The sequence below is a fragment of the Cavia porcellus genome, unplaced genomic scaffold (genome assembly GCF_034190915.1).
Source record: "Cavia porcellus strain 051 isolate PalLab524CR breed Dunkin Hartley unplaced genomic scaffold, mCavPor4.1 scaffold_3, whole genome shotgun sequence".
In the NCBI taxonomy this organism is placed as follows: Eukaryota; Metazoa; Chordata; class Mammalia; order Rodentia; family Caviidae; genus Cavia; species Cavia porcellus.
This window is the reverse complement of record NW_026947486.1, coordinates 9091221-9109478: the sequence shown is the minus strand read 5'-3', so window position 1 is coordinate 9109478 and position 18258 is coordinate 9091221. Positions and strand designations below refer to the sequence as shown.

The window sequence follows — 18258 nt, the reverse complement described above, 5'->3', positions numbered from 1 at the left end:
ACTTACTGTGTGGCCATTTAACAAAAAAGAAATATACTTACCCAATTTTGGTAAACTAAGGAATTTAGAATCTGACTTATTGAAAAGAAAATGGCCTGCAGAATCTGAGATTACCACTGGGCTCTAGAAAGGTCAGTGAAGCTTATTTTCTTGAATTTGTAAAATGGAACATAACACTGACTTTTCTTTTTAACCAAGTGTGTATAAAGGACTGTGTTACTGACTCATGGGAAGCCTTCAATACAAGCTGCTTCGCTCTATGCCCTTTTTCCCCCTGCTCCTTTGCTTATTATGAATGGGCTTCAGTTTTCCCTCTTTCATCTACGTTCGTTACCTGTCAGAATGCTGTTCTGTGTGTCTCTGCAGTGAAAATATGCATGATTTCAAACATGTACATTTGATTTCTCTTTCCCTTATATCATGTGTTTTACATTTGGTTTTAGGCTATAAGTTCAATAATCTTTGGCAGTTACAACATTGCTAATTTTTATAAAATGTATATGTATATCAAAACAGCTGTTATATACCTTAAATATAAATAATACAAAATAATTAATGTTTGTTATCTCTGCATATTATCTCACATGGAATAAGCACTAAATGCCCGTTATGGTTTGTGTCTGGATGACCCCCCAAAGCCTCATGTGGTCATAGGGGTGAGTTTTTGGAGGCTTCTGAATCTAGAGTCTGTGATTAGTCTAGTGGGGGTGTTAGTGCTCTGTCTGCCCTAGAACGAGTGGACTGCATGTATTGTAAGAGTGGGAAAAGAGATTTGTCTTGTTTCTCCCCTTTTTGCTCTTGTTGATTTTGCTGTCTTCCACCCCCATGAACTGTTGCCCCTCTGCCTCAGCATGCTTCCCTGAAGCCAGCTAATTTCAGACTGAAACCTCCATAAACTGTGAGCTAAATAAATCTTTCCTGCCTTCACTTTGTGTGTCATGTATTTTGTCTCAGCAGTGAGAGAAATGTAACACAGTGACTACTTGCTCATTCAATAGAATGGTTTTAAAAGAGAAAGATCACTATAGCCCACCATTTTTAGCAAAGACTTCATTAAATCTAGTGAAAAATTGAGAAAAGTATAATGTTGAATAGAGCTTATGACATAATTTTCTGCTTTATGATGCAATCACTTAGAATTTTTGTGACAGGCCCTAGGTGTTTGAAATGGTCATTTATTGCTACAGCTTAGCTGGGTTGTTCAGGCTCAGGGTCTTTTGTGGAATTGCAGTTACACTGCCGAATAGGGCAGCAATTATCTTAAACCTTGATTGGCTTGAGGCCATTGACAAAGAAGGCTTCATGTCTTCACCACATAGACTTCACAGTTCACGTTGTTCTTCCCAGAGAAAAAGAGAGACAGACAGACAGATGGACAAACACAGAGACAGAGAGAGAGAGATAGAAAGAGAGAATACATGTGTGTAACCAAGACAAAAGGTAAAATGACATCACAATGTGTTTGCATGTTAAGTTCACCATACACATTCATATCAATCTGGCACAGTGTGCAAAGGGAGTTACTCAAGGTAAGAATATTGGGAAGGCTAACCCCCAGTGCTCAATATCTGGGTAGTGTTTATCCCAAAGAAATAATATTTGCTTGTCCCTATGAGTAAAGCAGTTGTTATCTCACTGCTAAGTTTTGAAACTTTTAAAATGTTTTAAAGCATATTATTACTGTGAATGAATTCTGCTCAACTGAGATTAGAGGACCTTTGGTAAATTTACAGTTGCACTCTATATTACAAAATAATTTCTATTTTTGTGCATTTCTTTTTACTTTCCTGTTGAAATCTGGATTTCTTTTTTCCTTTTTAATCATTCAGATGTTTGTCAAGACAAAATGACAGAAGAAAGAGACACAGAAAATTTTTCATCATTAGATTCAGAAAGCCTGGGAGAAACTACTGATGTCTTAAATATGGTAATAAGTTCCTATATATCTATCTAGATATTAATTTGATTTGACTTTTAGTTCATCGTCTTTGTGTCTCTGCTTTCTATATTGTCTAAAAGTTGCTGCTTTTTGTTAAATTTTAACCAAAGTATAATTTGTACAATAAATTTGTTTCTGTCACATCATCAGGATGGCAATCAAAAGATATTACTATCTGAACAGTTCTACATTCATTTTATTTATTTATATTTAAAGTATATGAATATATAGTATTTGTTTATTTTGTCACATACTTTTATTTATTTCAGACACATATGGTGAGCCTGAGCCCCAGTGACAAGTCATTACAATTTTCGCCAATTCAAAAACAAAAGGTATATTATGGAAAGTTGTTTTTATTATAATGAATAAGAAGTTTATTTTTCTTAGAAAGATTTCTGGAAAGAACATGAGAAAGGTAAGCATTTACTTTAGGATTGAAAAAACGGAGTACAATGTAGATGACCTCCATTTTACTTGTTCTGTTGGTATGTATTTTCTGTGATACAAAAAATTGATAGAATTTCATTGCTAGAACAGTTAATTTTTTATTTTTAAGCAATAGATTAAAATTGCAGTTCTTGTTTATAGAAAAAGTCTGATGGTTATCAGAATGGCTGTCTGACTTTGGTAGAGTATGACTGAGTGGTACTAGGTTGCCTTTACTGGATGATATTAACATCTTTTCTAAATGTTGTGATTTTAGTGAAAAACCTTGGTAATCATGTTTCAAGTTTTTGAATTAAGTTTTATCAAGGAATGAATAACATAGAAACATGATTAAAGTAAAAACTTGCAAATTAAAGATGATTCATGAGAAGAGACTTTCAAATTAATAACAAATAGCAAGAGGAATGAATAGTCTGGTTTCCATAATCCTTGAGAAGTAAAGACCTTCCCTGAATTTTTTTTTTCTTGACCTTAAGAGCCAGTGGAGAGAAATGATAAGGAGTTTGCAGGTTAGGAAAATAAAGCAGAAAAATGTAAATTGAGGGAGAAAGACTATAAAAAGCATTTAATTGTATTGTTAGTGCATATAATTATTACAAGTCCTAAAAACCCAAACCAATGAAATTGAAGAGAATCTTGCTAAATTATGTAAATTTAAAGCCAGTATGTAGTTTCAAGGAGCCATCTTTCTTGGGACTTTCCTTTTCTCTTATGCTCTGAGTTTTGCCTTTCCTGGACTGCTTCATTATACTACGGAAAGACAGACATTTAGAAATGAATTCTGAAAGTTCAGAAGACTATATCACTTTGAACTATATCCCTTTGAAAAGAACTTTCAAGTTATAAGACTCTAAAGAAGAGAACTAGAACAAATAGAAGAAGAAAGCTCTTCCTTTTATACATACACTTCCTTCATGAAAGCATTTCCTTTTATATATATGTGTGTGTGTGTGTGTGTGTGTGTGTGTGTATTGCTACAATTAAGATATACATAGTGATCACATTCATCATAGGGAACTTATGACTGTACATGATACATCTTAGTTCCTCTTTTTTTTCCTATTTTGCTTCCCTCCCTTCAACCCTTCCCTTATTTATAAAATTTTGTTTCCATTTTATCCTCTTCTCATTTTTTGATTTTCCTTGCTCCCCCTCCTGTTCGTCTTTCCTTTTAACAACTTCTTCCTATTTCACAATGCCTATTACACTTTTTGATTCTTACTTATACTTTGTTTCTCATTCCAGAGAGACAGTGTTATGTATGTATATATATTTCATACTTCCCATAGTCTTTTTAGGCTTTACTAGGCTTGTTTTACTGAGTTAAAATGATTTGTTATACACTATTATTACCATACAATTAATATTTGTTAGCTTGTTAATTTGTAACTTGCCATGTTTTAATAATTTCTTTGGGGAAAATGATAAAGCTCTTTGTAGGCCTTTCTCATCACAATTTATAAATTCTATTTACTAAGGTTTTTGTCACTCAGAGACCACCCAGAGACTTTAGTAGATCTTTGAGTTTGTTAGTTTTGAGAATTTGGTTCAGCAATTTGGGTTTATCTTTTTTATTGAACGGGAAATTATTTCACATTATTAGTGTATTATTCAGATCTTAGTGTTTGATTTCATAGTTTTTATACAAATTTTACATTTTACCTGAGTATCTTTCATTAATGATTTTCCTATCCTCAAGTAACTGTAATGAGCATATTATAGATAAAAGGAAGAGGGTCCGAAATGTGAAAACCCATATAGAGATTTTGCTTAGAAAAAATGCATTCATTATTGCTTTTATATAATTTATTTATACTTTCTATTTTAGTTTTTCTGTAGAAATAAGCTATTTGTGTAATTTTGTATTTAATTTTGTGAATTTTAAGGGTTCAGGATATAAATCAAAATTACAAATGAGATAAAAATGATACAGAAATTATAAAACATACTGAGCTGCAAGAACAATGTAAATTTTTAAAATAATCTTGCAGAAACAGACTAGATTTGAATCATATGTTGGGATAAATTCAGAATAAGGAGCAGAGATAAATATTAATGGTGTGATTAGTGGAGAAATCAATTCAGGTATTAAGAATCCAAAGTTAAACACGTGTATCATTAAAACAATATTAGATATTCTGCAGACCTACAGAATGGCAGAAATTATCCCTAAAGAAAAGAAAGCCCCAACAAAATGGCTAATAAAAGTAGACATTTTTATTTTCTTAGTAAAACTTATAAAAATATAAATATTTCCAGTAATACTTTATAGGTGATGTTACTTTTGTCCACTAATAGTAGTATGACAATGACTTCAAAACATTTACAGAAACAAGATCCAGTTGAAAATCTGATGCAGCATACAGCTTGTACTGAAAGTGATGATAGTAATGAATGTGAAAATGAAGAAATGTCAGAAATGAAAGAAGGGAAAGCATATAAACAGGTAGCAGAAGGAATCATCATGATGCAAGCAGCTGAGACTTTAGAAGCCTTTTCAGATGAGGAAGTAGATAATGTCTCAGACCTGGTGGAGCCTCAGATCGACACCAATGAAAACTGTATGCAAAAAGAGATGCTTAGTCATGAAAATAAAAGTGGTGTTGATCAAATTGATGCTAAAGAAATAGAAAAGGAAAACCATGGAGAAGAAATAATCCCTGAGAAGAAAACTGAGCAGGTGGAAGTGGCAGGTCTGAATGATATAAGAGAAGGAGAAGAGAATCTAAAATGTGTAAATTATGATACATTATTTGATGATGTATCAGATAAAGACGTGAATTCTGAGAATGAAGAAGACGAGGGTTTTGTTAAGGAAGGAAAAAGTAGAAAGGAAGATGTGATCTTTGACAGTGAAAGAAAACTGATAGAAGAGCCAGAGAGTTGTGTGGCTCGTGAAAGCCGCATTCAATGGGATAAAGCTGACAGTTTCCTGAATCCCAGGTCAATAGAATTTAGTAATGAAGATAATGATGATGAAGTGGAAACTGATCACAGCTTGTGGCTTGAAAAACAATTGAATGAACAAGAAGTTAATTCTAAACTCAGAACAGCAAATTTCGTGGCCCAGTATAATTTTCAGTATAACGACTTGCCAGTGATACCAGAGGAACAGGAAGAAGCAGAGGATTTAGAAGAAACCACAGTAAAGGAGCAAGTGGTAGAGGCACATAACAAAAATGTGGAGGTTGAAGGAGAAAAAAAGGAGGAAGCAGAGACCCTGTCAGATGACTATACAGACAGAGCAGAGGTGAGTGAAGGGAAGGAAGAGGCAGAAGGAGAGGCAGGGGTTGGACCTGAAGATGGAGGGGACCAAATCTGTGAAGAAGGCAGTTCAGGAGTAGAACAATGGCAAAGGGAGGAAGGACATAAAGGTAAGAGAGCAGCACAAATAGGGAACCTAGATAAGGAAGAGGAGGATCTAGAAGAGGAAGGGGAATGGGAAGAAAAAAGTGATGAAGAACAGGAGAAATTGGAGAGAGGCAGAGGGTACCAGGAAGAAAGAAACCAAGGGATGGAAGGAGAAGTAGAGAAGCAAGGAGAGGGCAAGGAAGAATGGGAGGAGGAAAAGGGAGGAGGGAGCAAAGGAGAAAGTGCAGAAGAGGAAGAGAGGGGGAAGGGAAAGAAGGAAGGAGAGGGAAAAAAGGCCAGAGGAGAGGAGGTAAGGGAAGAAAAAGATGGAGAAGAGGAAGGAGAGAAGGAAGAAGAAGGAGAGAGGAAGGGAGACGGGGAAGAGGAAGAAGCAGAGGTAGAAGAAAAGGAAGGAGACAAGCGAGTAGGAGAGGGGGAAGATGAAGAGGAAGGAATAGGGGAAGAGGAAGAAGGGGAGGGTGAGGGAGAGGAGGATGAAGAAAAAGTGGAGAAAAAGAAGGAAAGAGAGGAAGCACAAAAGGAAGAAGAAGAGGGAGAAGAAGGAGAGGGAGAAGGGGAAGAAGAAGAAGAGGAAAGAGAGGGAGAAGAGGAAGGAGAGAGAAAAGGAGAGGAAAGAGAAAGAGAAGGAGAGGCAGAAGGGGAGGAAGGAAAAGAGATACAGAGAGAAAGCGAGGAAGGAGAAGAGGCAGAAGGAGAAGGGGAGGAAGGAGAAGAGGAAGAAGGGGAGGAGGGAGAAGAGGGAGAAAAGGGAGAAGGGGAGGAAGAAGTAGAGAGAGAAGCAGAGGAAGGAGAGGAAGAAGGGGAGGAGGGAGAAGAGGAAGAAGGGGAGGAGGGAGAAGAGGAAGAAGGGGAGGAGGGAGAAGAGGAAGAAGGGGAGGAGGGAGAAGAAGAAGGGGAGGAGGGAGAAGAGGAAGAAGGGGAGGAGGGAGAAGGGGAGGAAGGAGAAGAGGTAGAGAGAGAAGCAGAGGAAGGAGAGGGAGAAGGGGAGGAAGGAGGAGAGGGAGAAGGGGAGGAGGGAGAAGGGGAAGAAGGGGAGGAGGGAGAAGAGATAGATAGAGAAGCGGAGGAAGGAGGGGGAAAGGGGGAGGAAGGAGAAGAGGGAGAAGAGGAAGAAGGGGAGGAGGGAGAAGGGGAAGAAGGGGAGGAAGGAGAAGAGGTAGATAGAGAAGCGGAGGAAGGAGGGGGGAAGGGGGAGGAGGGAGAAGAGGGAGAAGGGGAGGAAGGAGAAAAAGGAGAGAGTGAATGGGAGGAAAGAGAAAAGGAAGAACGAAAAGGGGAGGAGGAGGAAGGAGAAGGAGAAGGGAAAGAAACTGGAACAGATGAAGAAGAGGAGGAGGAGGAAGAGGTAGAGTATAAGAGACAAGGGAAGTTCCAAAAGAAAAGTAAAAAGAGTAAAATGCAGCGTGATAGTGAAAAGCCAAATGTGAGCAAAATAAAAGAATCTATGAAATACAACAAGCATAGAATGTATCAAAGGAAGCTGATTACTAACCCAGAGGGAAAGGGGAAAGAGCAGAGTTTCAAAATGGCAAAGCAGCCAAAGCAACTTTTAGACAAGGTGACACCAGGTTCCAAAAAATTCTGGAATAATGTGTTACCACATTATTTGGATTTGAATTAACAACCATTAAATTTGACTTGACTATAGCCAAATCATTTGAGTGCCTTTCATGTAACAGGCACTCCTTACATTTTATTAAACTAATTTTGTATCATGGTTATTTTACATCTAGTAAAGGAACAACTGCCAGGTATGGTGGTGCATACCCAGTACTTGGGAGACTGAGGCACAAAGGATTAGTGAGTTTGAGGCCAGCCTGAATTACATGATGAACCCTGTTTCAGAGAAAAAAACAAAAAGAAACAATTATTGGCAGTTTTGTTAAGGTGTCAGGAGCCACAGAAATCATTGATAAATTTTAATACCTCTTACACTGATACTTTGTTACAAATCTTTAAAAAGTTATGTCTGATAATTAACCTTATACCTTCATCATTAAAGACAGATTTGAGAGCTAGAAATACACTTTAGCATATATAATATATTTAATGTGTATATGAACATGTATAAATATATACATGTATATACACATATACACACTCTTGAAGTCCGTTTTAAAATATTACACATCCTGCACTCGGGAATGTGAGACACCCAGAGGATTACCTTGAGTTTAAGACTAGCCTGGGGTACATAATGAGTTCAAGGCCAGCCTAAACTGAATAGCAAGACCCTATCTAAAAAAATACACATCCTTAAGGGTTAATCAAAATTTCTGACTTCTTATAAATTTACTAACACATTTTCAATCTTTGATTATATTTTACCTACTACATAGAATAATTTTATAAGAATGAATGGTATTCTAAAATGAAAATGAGGGATTTATATTTTAAAGGAATAATTCTCTTCTTTAAATTTTCTTGAACTTTTTGACCAAAACTTACAAAGTGACAGCTATGTTAAGTGCTTCGATCATAATAATGTAATCTCTTTACGTTAGTGTCTAGGCAGATACCAGTATAATGAAGTAGAAACTAACTGTTATGTAAGGCTATGTAGACTAAGTGTTTATCTGCTAAAGCTACTCAATGAGCCTCATTTGTAAAATATAGTAGAGATGACACGGCTATACTCTCTTTTAACTCTTAAATTCTTTTCATTTTGACAGACTGATTTGCTCTATCATTTTATTTGCATAAAAACTTTTTAAGAAAGAAAACTTACACTTTAACATTAATTTTTTATAAAATATTATCTCTTACTCATAAAATATTGTGATAGATTTAATGTCTCTGTTTTATATAATTCTGTATTTCTGAAGTCTTCAAATTTCTGAACTTTAACTGTACTGTTAGAATCCTCATCCTCATATCTGTTAATGTGCCTTTAAAGTATTCTTTATTAGCATTTCTGTAATTCTCAGTTTGCTATTATGTGTTAGAATGTTTCAAGTAAAATAAAGATTAAAGTACACAACTAGTAATTGTTTGTGGAAAACTAATATTAGATATTAGATTTTACATAGGCTGGATTTTCACTAGGGTAATTTCCGTCTTCCTTTAAAATTTCCATTGTGTGTGATGCAGCTATTGTGTTTGATTCTTGTGTACTCTTAGCTCCTTTTTCAATTGATCTCCTTAACTAGTCAGTCACTTCCCTATGTGTACATGAGGCATTTCTTACATTTTTATTAAGAAACATTTTGGTGGTAAACTTCCTTTGAATTTTGTGTAGTTGAATTCTTTGTACATTCACTTCCTTATGAATGAAAAAAAAGTAAGAAAAAAGGACTAGAATTAATGAAGTAAGGAATTTCCTAGGATCAGTTGTAAATTGTATTTTAGCTAGAAGGATCTCTGGAAGCTTACACTAATCAAATACAGTGCTACCTCTGTCCATGAATATGATTCTTCACATGATTCTGATTGCAAACTGAGTTGAGTGAGAACTGAATCAAATTCAGTGCTTAGGTTCCATGTTGATATAGGGGAAATGTGATTCAGTTCTAGTCTAGTTTGGTTTGAGACCAGAATTGTGGAGAGACTTGAGTTCGTGAACTGAGGTATCATTTTCACTGACTTGCTATTGTACTTGACAACATTCTGACACATCCATTAAGTGTTTATATAGTAGAATTAATACTGTGGTAATGTATATATTCCAGATATTGTTGTTTAAAAAATAGATTTAAAATGATTAAATAAGATGGATGATAGATGAAATTCCTACAGGGAATTTATAAGGACTTGCCATGAAGAAGAGAAACTCTTAAAGTCAAGTTATAAATGTTAAAGGTAGGGGCATTTATCTTCTCTTGGTAAGAAAACCACAAATAATGAAATGATATTCTAAGGTATACTCATTTAAAAGTTTTGAACTTTTAAATAGCATTTCTTACCCATTTTTTTCACATTTCCCAGGCTAGCATCTTTGTGTGCTTTAGAGGGAGTAGTTCCTGTGGGTATAGTACTCAAGTCAGAAGAGCACTGGTTATTTAGAGACCAGGGCCCTACTCCAGCTTTGTGCTTTTATACTGTATGAACTTGGGCCTCTTTCTTAGTGTTTGCAGGCCTCCATTTCTTTATTTGTAAAAGTGTACAATTAGAATAGGTGGACAAAGTGATTCTATAGAAATACCAATTAGAACTTTGTCAGAACTAGAATTACTGATACCCCTTTCACCAGTAGTCTTGAGTCACCCAAAGCACCCCACTTTTAACTAACTTATAGTTGCAGTGATCATCAACCAAGCATGCCACTGTCTGTGCCCACTGTGCTGTGAATATATGTTTAATCATGTATGTGTCAGGCCTAGTGACTTCTACAGTTAATGAAAAGGAGCTTATCAGTGGCTAGTGGTGGGATGGCATAAGGGATGAGAAAACTAAGACTTTCATGAATAGAAGTGATTTCAATATTTATAACGCCTATATCTTAGGAGAGAAAGAAATTGAAATTAAGAATGGGATCATTTTTTTCCCTCATGAGTTACACTTGATTATACAGATTAAGATAACTCATTCCTTCTTTATTGTTCCCATCCACTGGTTGCTCAAGCTTTTATTGTAGCTTATTACTGAGGGAAGTGTGAGTTGTATGTGTAGAATCCCTCAAGTTACAGTTTCCTAATGAGGACTCTGGCAGACAAAGACTTTTAAGGTAAGCTGCAAAGGAGTACCCAGAAGCACCTGCTGCTGATGAATAGCAGCACTTAAGGTACGTATAACTGAAATGTCCTTTATCAATTTATTGTAGAGATAAACTTACTATACATGTATAGGTAAAAAATAAAATGCACCATGGAAAAAGGTGCTATAATCCCTTGCTTTAGTCTTTTTATTGTATAAACTCCGTGCCTGTATCTGACACATGGCTTAGTATTAGGTTTACATTATTCATTCAACAAATATTTATGTACTAAACAGCAAAGAGAATCTTCACCAAGTCAGGTAGTTTTTAAGAAGTGAGACCAGCTTACTTGTCTACCTCCTGTGGCCCTCTTAGCTTCTAGGTATACACTGAGAATACCAATGTAGCTCTGCCTTAAATATTGCTTAATAATGCCCATTGTTTCCTGGGGTCCCTGTGTTCTTATCCAAGGCTGCCCAAAGATAAAAGCGTGCCTAAAATCTATGGCTTTTGTCCACTGAATTCTTTAATGAGAAGAAGAGTTTTGTGTTTTGGGTATGCAATTAAGAAGATACAGACCCTGATCTCAAGGAACTCTATGGGGTGATCAGAAAATTTACTAGTACAGTAAAGTGTGTTAGGAAAGGGCCCCCTAGAAGTGAGTGGGGAAACTTGAACTGAGTCATGTCAAGTAAAACATAGCTGGACAAAGGGCCTAAGGGATGTGGACTCTCTCTTATGGGAGTCATGAAAGTGTTTGGGTGAACAGTAGCCTAGGATATACTTTGATGTTAGAGAGACAGAGATTTTTATGTTTGCGAAAGATGTTGAAGGAAGGTATCAGTTGACCATACTTGGGTTTTTATTTTTTTAACAGTAGGAAAATTTATTGTAGAAGAGAAATGGGGAATAGGAATAGTTCCTGAGAGACAGAAAGGGTCCCAAATGGGTTGCCCTATACTTAGGTTTTTATAAAATCATTATGGCAGCAATATGGAGGGTACACTTAAAGGGAAAAGGGTGAGTCAGGGACCCTAGTTAGGGGACAATTACAGTAGACTAAGTACAACATGAAGGGAACCTGAACTAGGAAAGTGGAAATGAAAACTTGGAGGCCTTAAAATGGAAGAGATTTACAGATAGAATCCAGTTCTTAGACTTAGTAAAAAGAAGTAGCTAGACAGGAGGGAAAAAGCCGTCCTTTCTTATTTCTGACCTAAAGAACTGAGTGGAAAGGTCTATTTACCAAGACTGAAAATAGGGGAATAGTAGTACATTTGGAAGATGGCCTTGAACTTGGAGATTTTGGATGGTCTCCAGGAAATTTTCATTAGCAGACACTTGTATGTGTCTGGAGCTGAGGTGGGTAGCTGGGTATCACTAACTTATATACATAGCTAAAACTGGATTTGTAAGAGAGGAAGTGTTTCTAGTGTGAAAAAACTGAAAAAAGAATTCATGGAAACATCAATATGTATGGGGGAGGTGAGAAATCAAAATTAGAGAAAGAGACAGCAGACTCTCACCTAGGATAGAGAGGTACTGCCCAAGTTAAGGAAGGGATTTCTTGAGAGCAAAAAGTAGAAGCTGTTGTGAGGACCTCTAGGAGGAGGCCTGGTAAGAGAACCAGGGAAGAACCAATACTGGCAGCAAAGAATGAGTTCCAGGAAGTCTCCCTTGCAGAAAAGTAGAATTAAGACTAAACTCTAATACATAAATATCAGACATAAAGTATACTAGGCCTATTTCTCAGTTTATGAAAGGAGATGTATATTCCAGAGACTCAAGTCTCCAGGAAAACATCTTAAATTTTTGTTTGCTATTAAGGTATACAATGATACGTAGGAATAGGATGTTATTGGTGGGCGTTTATGAACCAAATAAAGACTGTTAGGAACCCATCTCACTGACCCTCCCTCTGTGAGACAGAAGTGCATAGTCTGAAATTCTGCTGCAGGACTGCTGTTTTTTCTAACTTACTTTTCATTTTTCTAACCTGCTTCTCATTTATGTACTTCTCTGAATGCATCTATTTACTGTAAGTTTTCAATGTAGTAATCTTGCTTTTCATTCTGTAATATACAATATAGATTACCTAGAGGGAAAATCATGCAGGAAAAAGAGAAAATTTTAGAAGTCATCAGTAAATGGTTAGTCTGACCTAACATAACTGCAAAAGAAAAAAAACTTAGTATAGGATAAAAGTTAAAACCCATTTTCTGGTTTAGTCTGTTAAATCTGTACACAGGTTATTTTATAATTTGAATTGACTGGATAGTAGCCAAATAAAAGTTTGGCCTCTGCTTGGTTTTCCCTCTGCTTTTAATATTCAACAGCAAAGTATTTAAACTGTCTGTGTCTTTTTTATCTTTTTCCTTGAGAACATAGTTATACTTAACTGTTATAAATACCAGTGAATTCTACCTCTGGAAGGATTTTAAAGCACTATATTTTAGAAAATAAACAGACGTAATTATGTTGTAATACTGAAGTAAATAGAAAACTTCTCTCAAATTTAAAAGCAATCTTTAGAGACACCTTAGAGAGCATATGAAATCTTTTCCACTGTAACCTAGCCATAATATAATAGAATTTTGGAATCTTAGTCATTGACATGGAGCAGCATGCTTAAAATCTTTGGTAATGTACTTAACTTGATATTCAGTATGGATTATACAATATTTTATTTCTTCAGCTTCTGTATATGATTTAATATTCTACATGTTTTAGATGTTATAAATTATGACAGCAGTATCAAATCTCATTTATAAAAATCTTACTCTTCTTTGATGATCAATTTTGTCACAGGATCAAGACTTATCAGAAACCGAAGATCCAGAACTAGAAGATATGGATAAGGAAATTGATGCCAAAAGTCAGAAAGATATGATGAAAGCTATAGCTGAAGATGAAAAAGAAGGGTCAGAAAATATTGATGACTCAACTAAAGCTTACATACAGGTATGATAGGTGCTTCAGTCCTGAGGCCCTGTCTAAGAAAAGTACAAATCATTTATGATAGCAATATCAAACCTCTTTTTTACAAAAGAAAATTTTATGCTGCTTTGATGATTAATTTTGTCACAGGATGAAGAATTTTCAGAAACTGAAGATACAGAACCAGAAGACATGGATAAAGATATTGATGTCATAAATGAGAAAGAGGATGTTGAAGCTTTGGGTGGTGATGAAGCTTCAAAAAATATCAATGTTGACTCAACTGTAGTTGACAAACAGGTATAATGATAGGTGCTTTAGTCCCGAGATCCTGCCTAACAAGTGTATATTAGATCCCCCTGTCCCTGCAGAAGTCGTCAGATTTTACTTTCTTTTGGGAGGAAAAAATGCTTCTGTGAATAACTTTATGTGGCGTGGGCTTTTAGGAATCAAGCAAATGTCTCTAGTGAACTTTTCTCCCTGCTTGGTGGCATTCTGTTTTCCTGCATAAATGGGAGTCCAATGGTATAGTCAGGATCGTGTGTTATTGGGAAAGGAGTAAAATAACTTTGGGCATCTGATATTTGAAATGTTAAAGGTACAAAGTTAAGAGTCCAGGTACAGGTGGCAAAATGGAATATATTGTATATATTGATGAAGAAAATTGGTTACAACAGTATTAGAGGTTGTGATCAGTTTTTCATAGGTGCAATGTAGATGAAAGTATCTATAGGTAGAGTAAGAGAACATACCACTCAGGAAGCAAAGATCATCTTGAAAGTAGAGCTATAAATGCCCAAATAGGTTTCCTCCATTTGACTGTTTTGCCAACTAGGACACAGATGGTATGTTTGAAATTGTTTTGCTTATAGTACTGTGGATCAATTTGAAAGACACAGAATTGTGAAGTCCAAGACTGAATGACACTATATTAATTTATTGTCACTTTTAGAACCTCATGCAGGGCACAGATTGATCATACCTTTTAGTTGACAAAATACTGTTATTCTTTGCAAAGATCTTATTTAAATTCATTCTATTTTAATCCTATTTCTATCTTTAGTTTCACTAATATAGACAACTAATGTGTACTTGTGAGAATGTATCATTTTTGTCCATGGCTTTTTAACTTAAAAATGTTGCTCTTTAGAAGTCATTCTTTGGTTTCTTCTGTTTCTAAGGCTTCTTCCTCTTACTGAGGAATAAATGTTCCAGCAGTTATATTTTTTTTCAGAAGGGCAACATGATTTTGTTTAGAGAATTTAAAAATTAATTTTAGAGTGGTCCCTAATACCTTTTAACATGGTAATCACTTAATACCAATTTAACATTGTAAAATGTTGAGACAAGTCGTATGCCAGTTCAGTTAATATTCCTAAATCTTCTTTGAGGAGAATTCTTAAATCATACAGTTTTTTAAACCATAGAATTGTATGCTAAAAGAACATTAACAGTAAGTCATCATCTAAAGGCCCTCATTTTAGCCCAATAAAGTGTGTAATCATTACACAATTATGTCATTAACTAGAATCAGGCTCTAGAACCTTCCTCAAAAGCCAAAACTGTTTTCTAGCACAGAACAAACACATTTTAATGATATTGTTTATTATTTATAGGAAAAAAAAAGCAAACTAGAAGAACGGGCTATGCATGAATACAATGAAAATCCAAAAGGTATGAGTACATTTGACTTTGAAAGCATATTTTTTCTCTTTTTAAATTGATTTAATCAAAATGTTGAAAGTATTGATTGTTTTATTAGCATATGTTTATGAAACATCATAATTACATTCATTTTGTGGAACTGGTACATGTATGTAGCATATCTTGATCATTTCCATCCCTTTACCCTTCCTCCATATTTCCCATACTCTTCTCCAACAATTCAGCCTTTTGTTTTTATCATTTTTCCATTGTTTTACTTTTTATGTTTTAAATTTCTCTTAGAAACCATAAAAGTATACTTTTATAAAAGACTAGATACAAACATACATACATGTATATGTAGGCATATATATTCTGTAATTAGATAATTACAAACTCAGATGTATATTATTTTTTGTACATTTTACCATCATATGACCCTGATGGAAAGATGTGAAATAGCGTGACATGTACTTTTCTGTTTTATACATATGAATTATTCATACTACTCATAAGCATTCATGTCAGTGTCAGGGATTCAGAATAGCTGTTTTACTATTCTACTTAATATTATTGTCAGATTTTTACCCCAAATTCCAATTTATATATCAAATAAACACTGGACTTCTTCGCCCAAGTTAGGATGCTCAGCCTGGCTTAGAGCCCAAGTTGTCATCCATTTATCGATCCAGGACCAAGAACTGAGTCTCTGATATTACTGTGGATTTTGAATAGCTCAGCTATTAGTGTCAGGGAACAGGTATTACAGAATAGAGGGAAATGAGGGATGTCTGTGATTGACTGAGAACCTAAATTTTCTAGATCTGAATCATCTATGTTTGCTGTAACTCATGTTTTCACAGCATCATACCACAGTATTCTTTTTACTCCATTCTAACTAAAAGTAACTGTCAGACCTAATGTTCTTAAGACCATACCCAGTACCACATACATACATACATAAAACAACACAGTATTATTACTGGCTAATTGATCTTAACTTAAGCAGTGGAAGAATAGTTTCCTTAATTTTTTATAGCTTCTGCAGCAAGAATAGTAGTAAGCTTTAGAATATTTTCAGCCAAATGTTAAAGTATCATCTCTATTGTTAGCATATAGACTATAGTGTCAAAAAATTTGAATAGAAACTTTAAGTAATTATTTATATGAAACTTAAAAAATTACATATGCTTTATAAATATACTTTAAAGATCATTGCTCAACTATATAATATTCAGTTTAATTCTAAATATCAAAAAATAATGTCTATTTGAGTGCAAAGACTCGAATTATACTAGGTTAATTCAAAACATAATTTATATTTTTACAAGAAATCTTCTCTAATATTTCTTATTGCCTCTGTAGCTGCATTTTGATAAAGATCATCTAAAAATTTCAATATTGATCAGATCTTTTTGGACATTTAACTTTTCAGGAAATATACAGTATAGACATTGTCTACTACTCTAGCAGTGAGCTTTTTTATATTACTCCAAAATTCAAGAATTGATAAGTATTTTTTCTCTTTCTAATTAATTACAACAGTGTTTTTAAAATATATCCAATTATAGGAAACACGTATAATTGTGCAGAGAACAGTTTTTCAAGGACTGGGGAAGTTAATGAATCAGGACCAAGTAAAGACACAAAAATACCCAAAAAAGTAAGTGAAAAATAAATTTTCCATTTTAGGGTTGATTAAAATATTAAATTGTTTCTTCTACTTTTCATGTGGTGATTCATATAATTTGACTCCTTTAGTGTGTGTTTTTATGATCCAAAACTAATTAAATTATTTCAGGTTGGTGTTTCACATTTCTAATAAACCACCTTCCCTTTGGTTAGTATTTGCTGGAGAGATCTTTTTCTTTTCCATTTCCTTTTTTTACTTGTTTTAGATGTATCCTTGTAAATAACCTATACAGCTAGACGGTGCCTTTGAAATTTTCACATGAATACCTTAAACTTAAAACTAATGTTCCTGTTTCCTAGCTAATACTAGGAACTTAGAATAGTTTATCTTCTCATGTCCTTCTCATTTTACACGTTATTGTACCCAATATTTTAATTTTTTTATCTTCACAAATCATGTTACTTGGTTTTTTGCCATTTGCTTTACTCATCATTCCTTTTTCTGTCTCAGACATTCTTTCTGGGATCCTTATTCTTCTTCCTGAAGAAACCCTTTGGAAGTTCTTGTTATAGATGCCTGTTGGTAGCTTACACTTTGAGTTTCTGTTCACTTGATAGCATGACTTGTTGGCATTTATTTTCTTATCATCTGTGCTCATGATTACTGCTAATACTACTTTATTATAATTGCTTATATGTTTGTGTATTAACCTGTCAATCCTCTTTGGCTGTCTTTTTAGATTGCTTGTTTTTCGTTAGTAGGTTTCAATTCACTATGAGATGCCTAGATGTGAATTGTTTTATTATAATTTCATGGAAATTGACTATGAATGTGATTTTGAATTTGAGAAGTTTTATCACCCACAGTTTTTAAAAATAGTACCCATTATATGTTGTAATATTACCTTTCTTTTCTTTTGAACTCTGATAGAAACTTTTCATTTTGTTGTCCACATTTTTAACATCAATTTCATATTTTTATACTGTGATATTCTGGGTCATTTGAGGGATTTTATTGATTTTATTTCACTGACATTTTAAAAAATCTACTTACTGAGTTTTAATTTTAATGATTATACTTTTTCACTTTTAAGTGAAGTTTTATATTGGTTCTTTTTAAAAATCCATCTACAAAGTGAGTATCTTGTTTCCTGCTTTAAATAATTCAAGCATATTTATTTTCTTCTCAGTATTTCTTAATTTTAATGTTAGTCATCCTTAAGAGTTGAAAACTATGTTTGCTCTGAATGAGTTGCTAATGGTGTCTTGCTAATGGTGCCTTGTTTCCATATGTGTTTTGAAATTTGGATTGTGTTCAACCACAAACTTTCTTGTGGAAATCCTGTAAGGCCTAGGTTAGAGTGATTCTATCCATAGAGAATAGTTATTGGCCCCACTGTTAGCTCTGAAATAGGTAAAGAAACACCTAAGGTTAGTTTCCTCCTTATGGGTTGTTTACCCACACTGGCAATATGAGCTTTAAATAACCTAAGCAAAACATTTTTCTTCTTCACTAAAATGACAGACTAGAAAGGCATGTATTTTGTTATCTCCCAACATTTCCCTGTTCAGTTACATTAAGGACATAACCTCTAGAGAACTCTATATTATGGGAGGACTTCGTCCCAGTTTCCCACATTTTGTGATACTG

The 18258-nt window shown here is 34.5% G+C and overlaps 1 protein-coding gene across 4 annotated transcripts in view; it reads left to right on the top strand.

The window, feature by feature from the left end:
* Rpgr (retinitis pigmentosa GTPase regulator) overlaps positions 1 to 18258 on the top strand; it is a 66009-nt gene that overhangs the window by 30921 nt on the left and 16830 nt on the right. For 3 of the 4 annotated variants that reach the window (XM_063245699.1, XM_063245700.1, XM_063245698.1), the window contains 7 exons: positions 1830 to 1927; positions 2209 to 2274; positions 4719 to 5639; positions 13203 to 13355; positions 13482 to 13631; positions 14948 to 15005; positions 16547 to 16638. In XM_063245699.1, coding sequence (XP_063101769.1) covers positions 1830 to 1927; positions 2209 to 2274; positions 4719 to 5639; positions 13203 to 13355; positions 13482 to 13631; positions 14948 to 15005; positions 16547 to 16638 — 1538 coding nt within the window. The remainder of the gene's footprint in view (positions 1 to 1829; positions 1928 to 2208; positions 2275 to 4718; positions 5640 to 13202; positions 13356 to 13481; positions 13632 to 14947; positions 15006 to 16546; positions 16639 to 18258) is intronic. The other variant, XM_063245701.1, reaches the window with a different exon arrangement.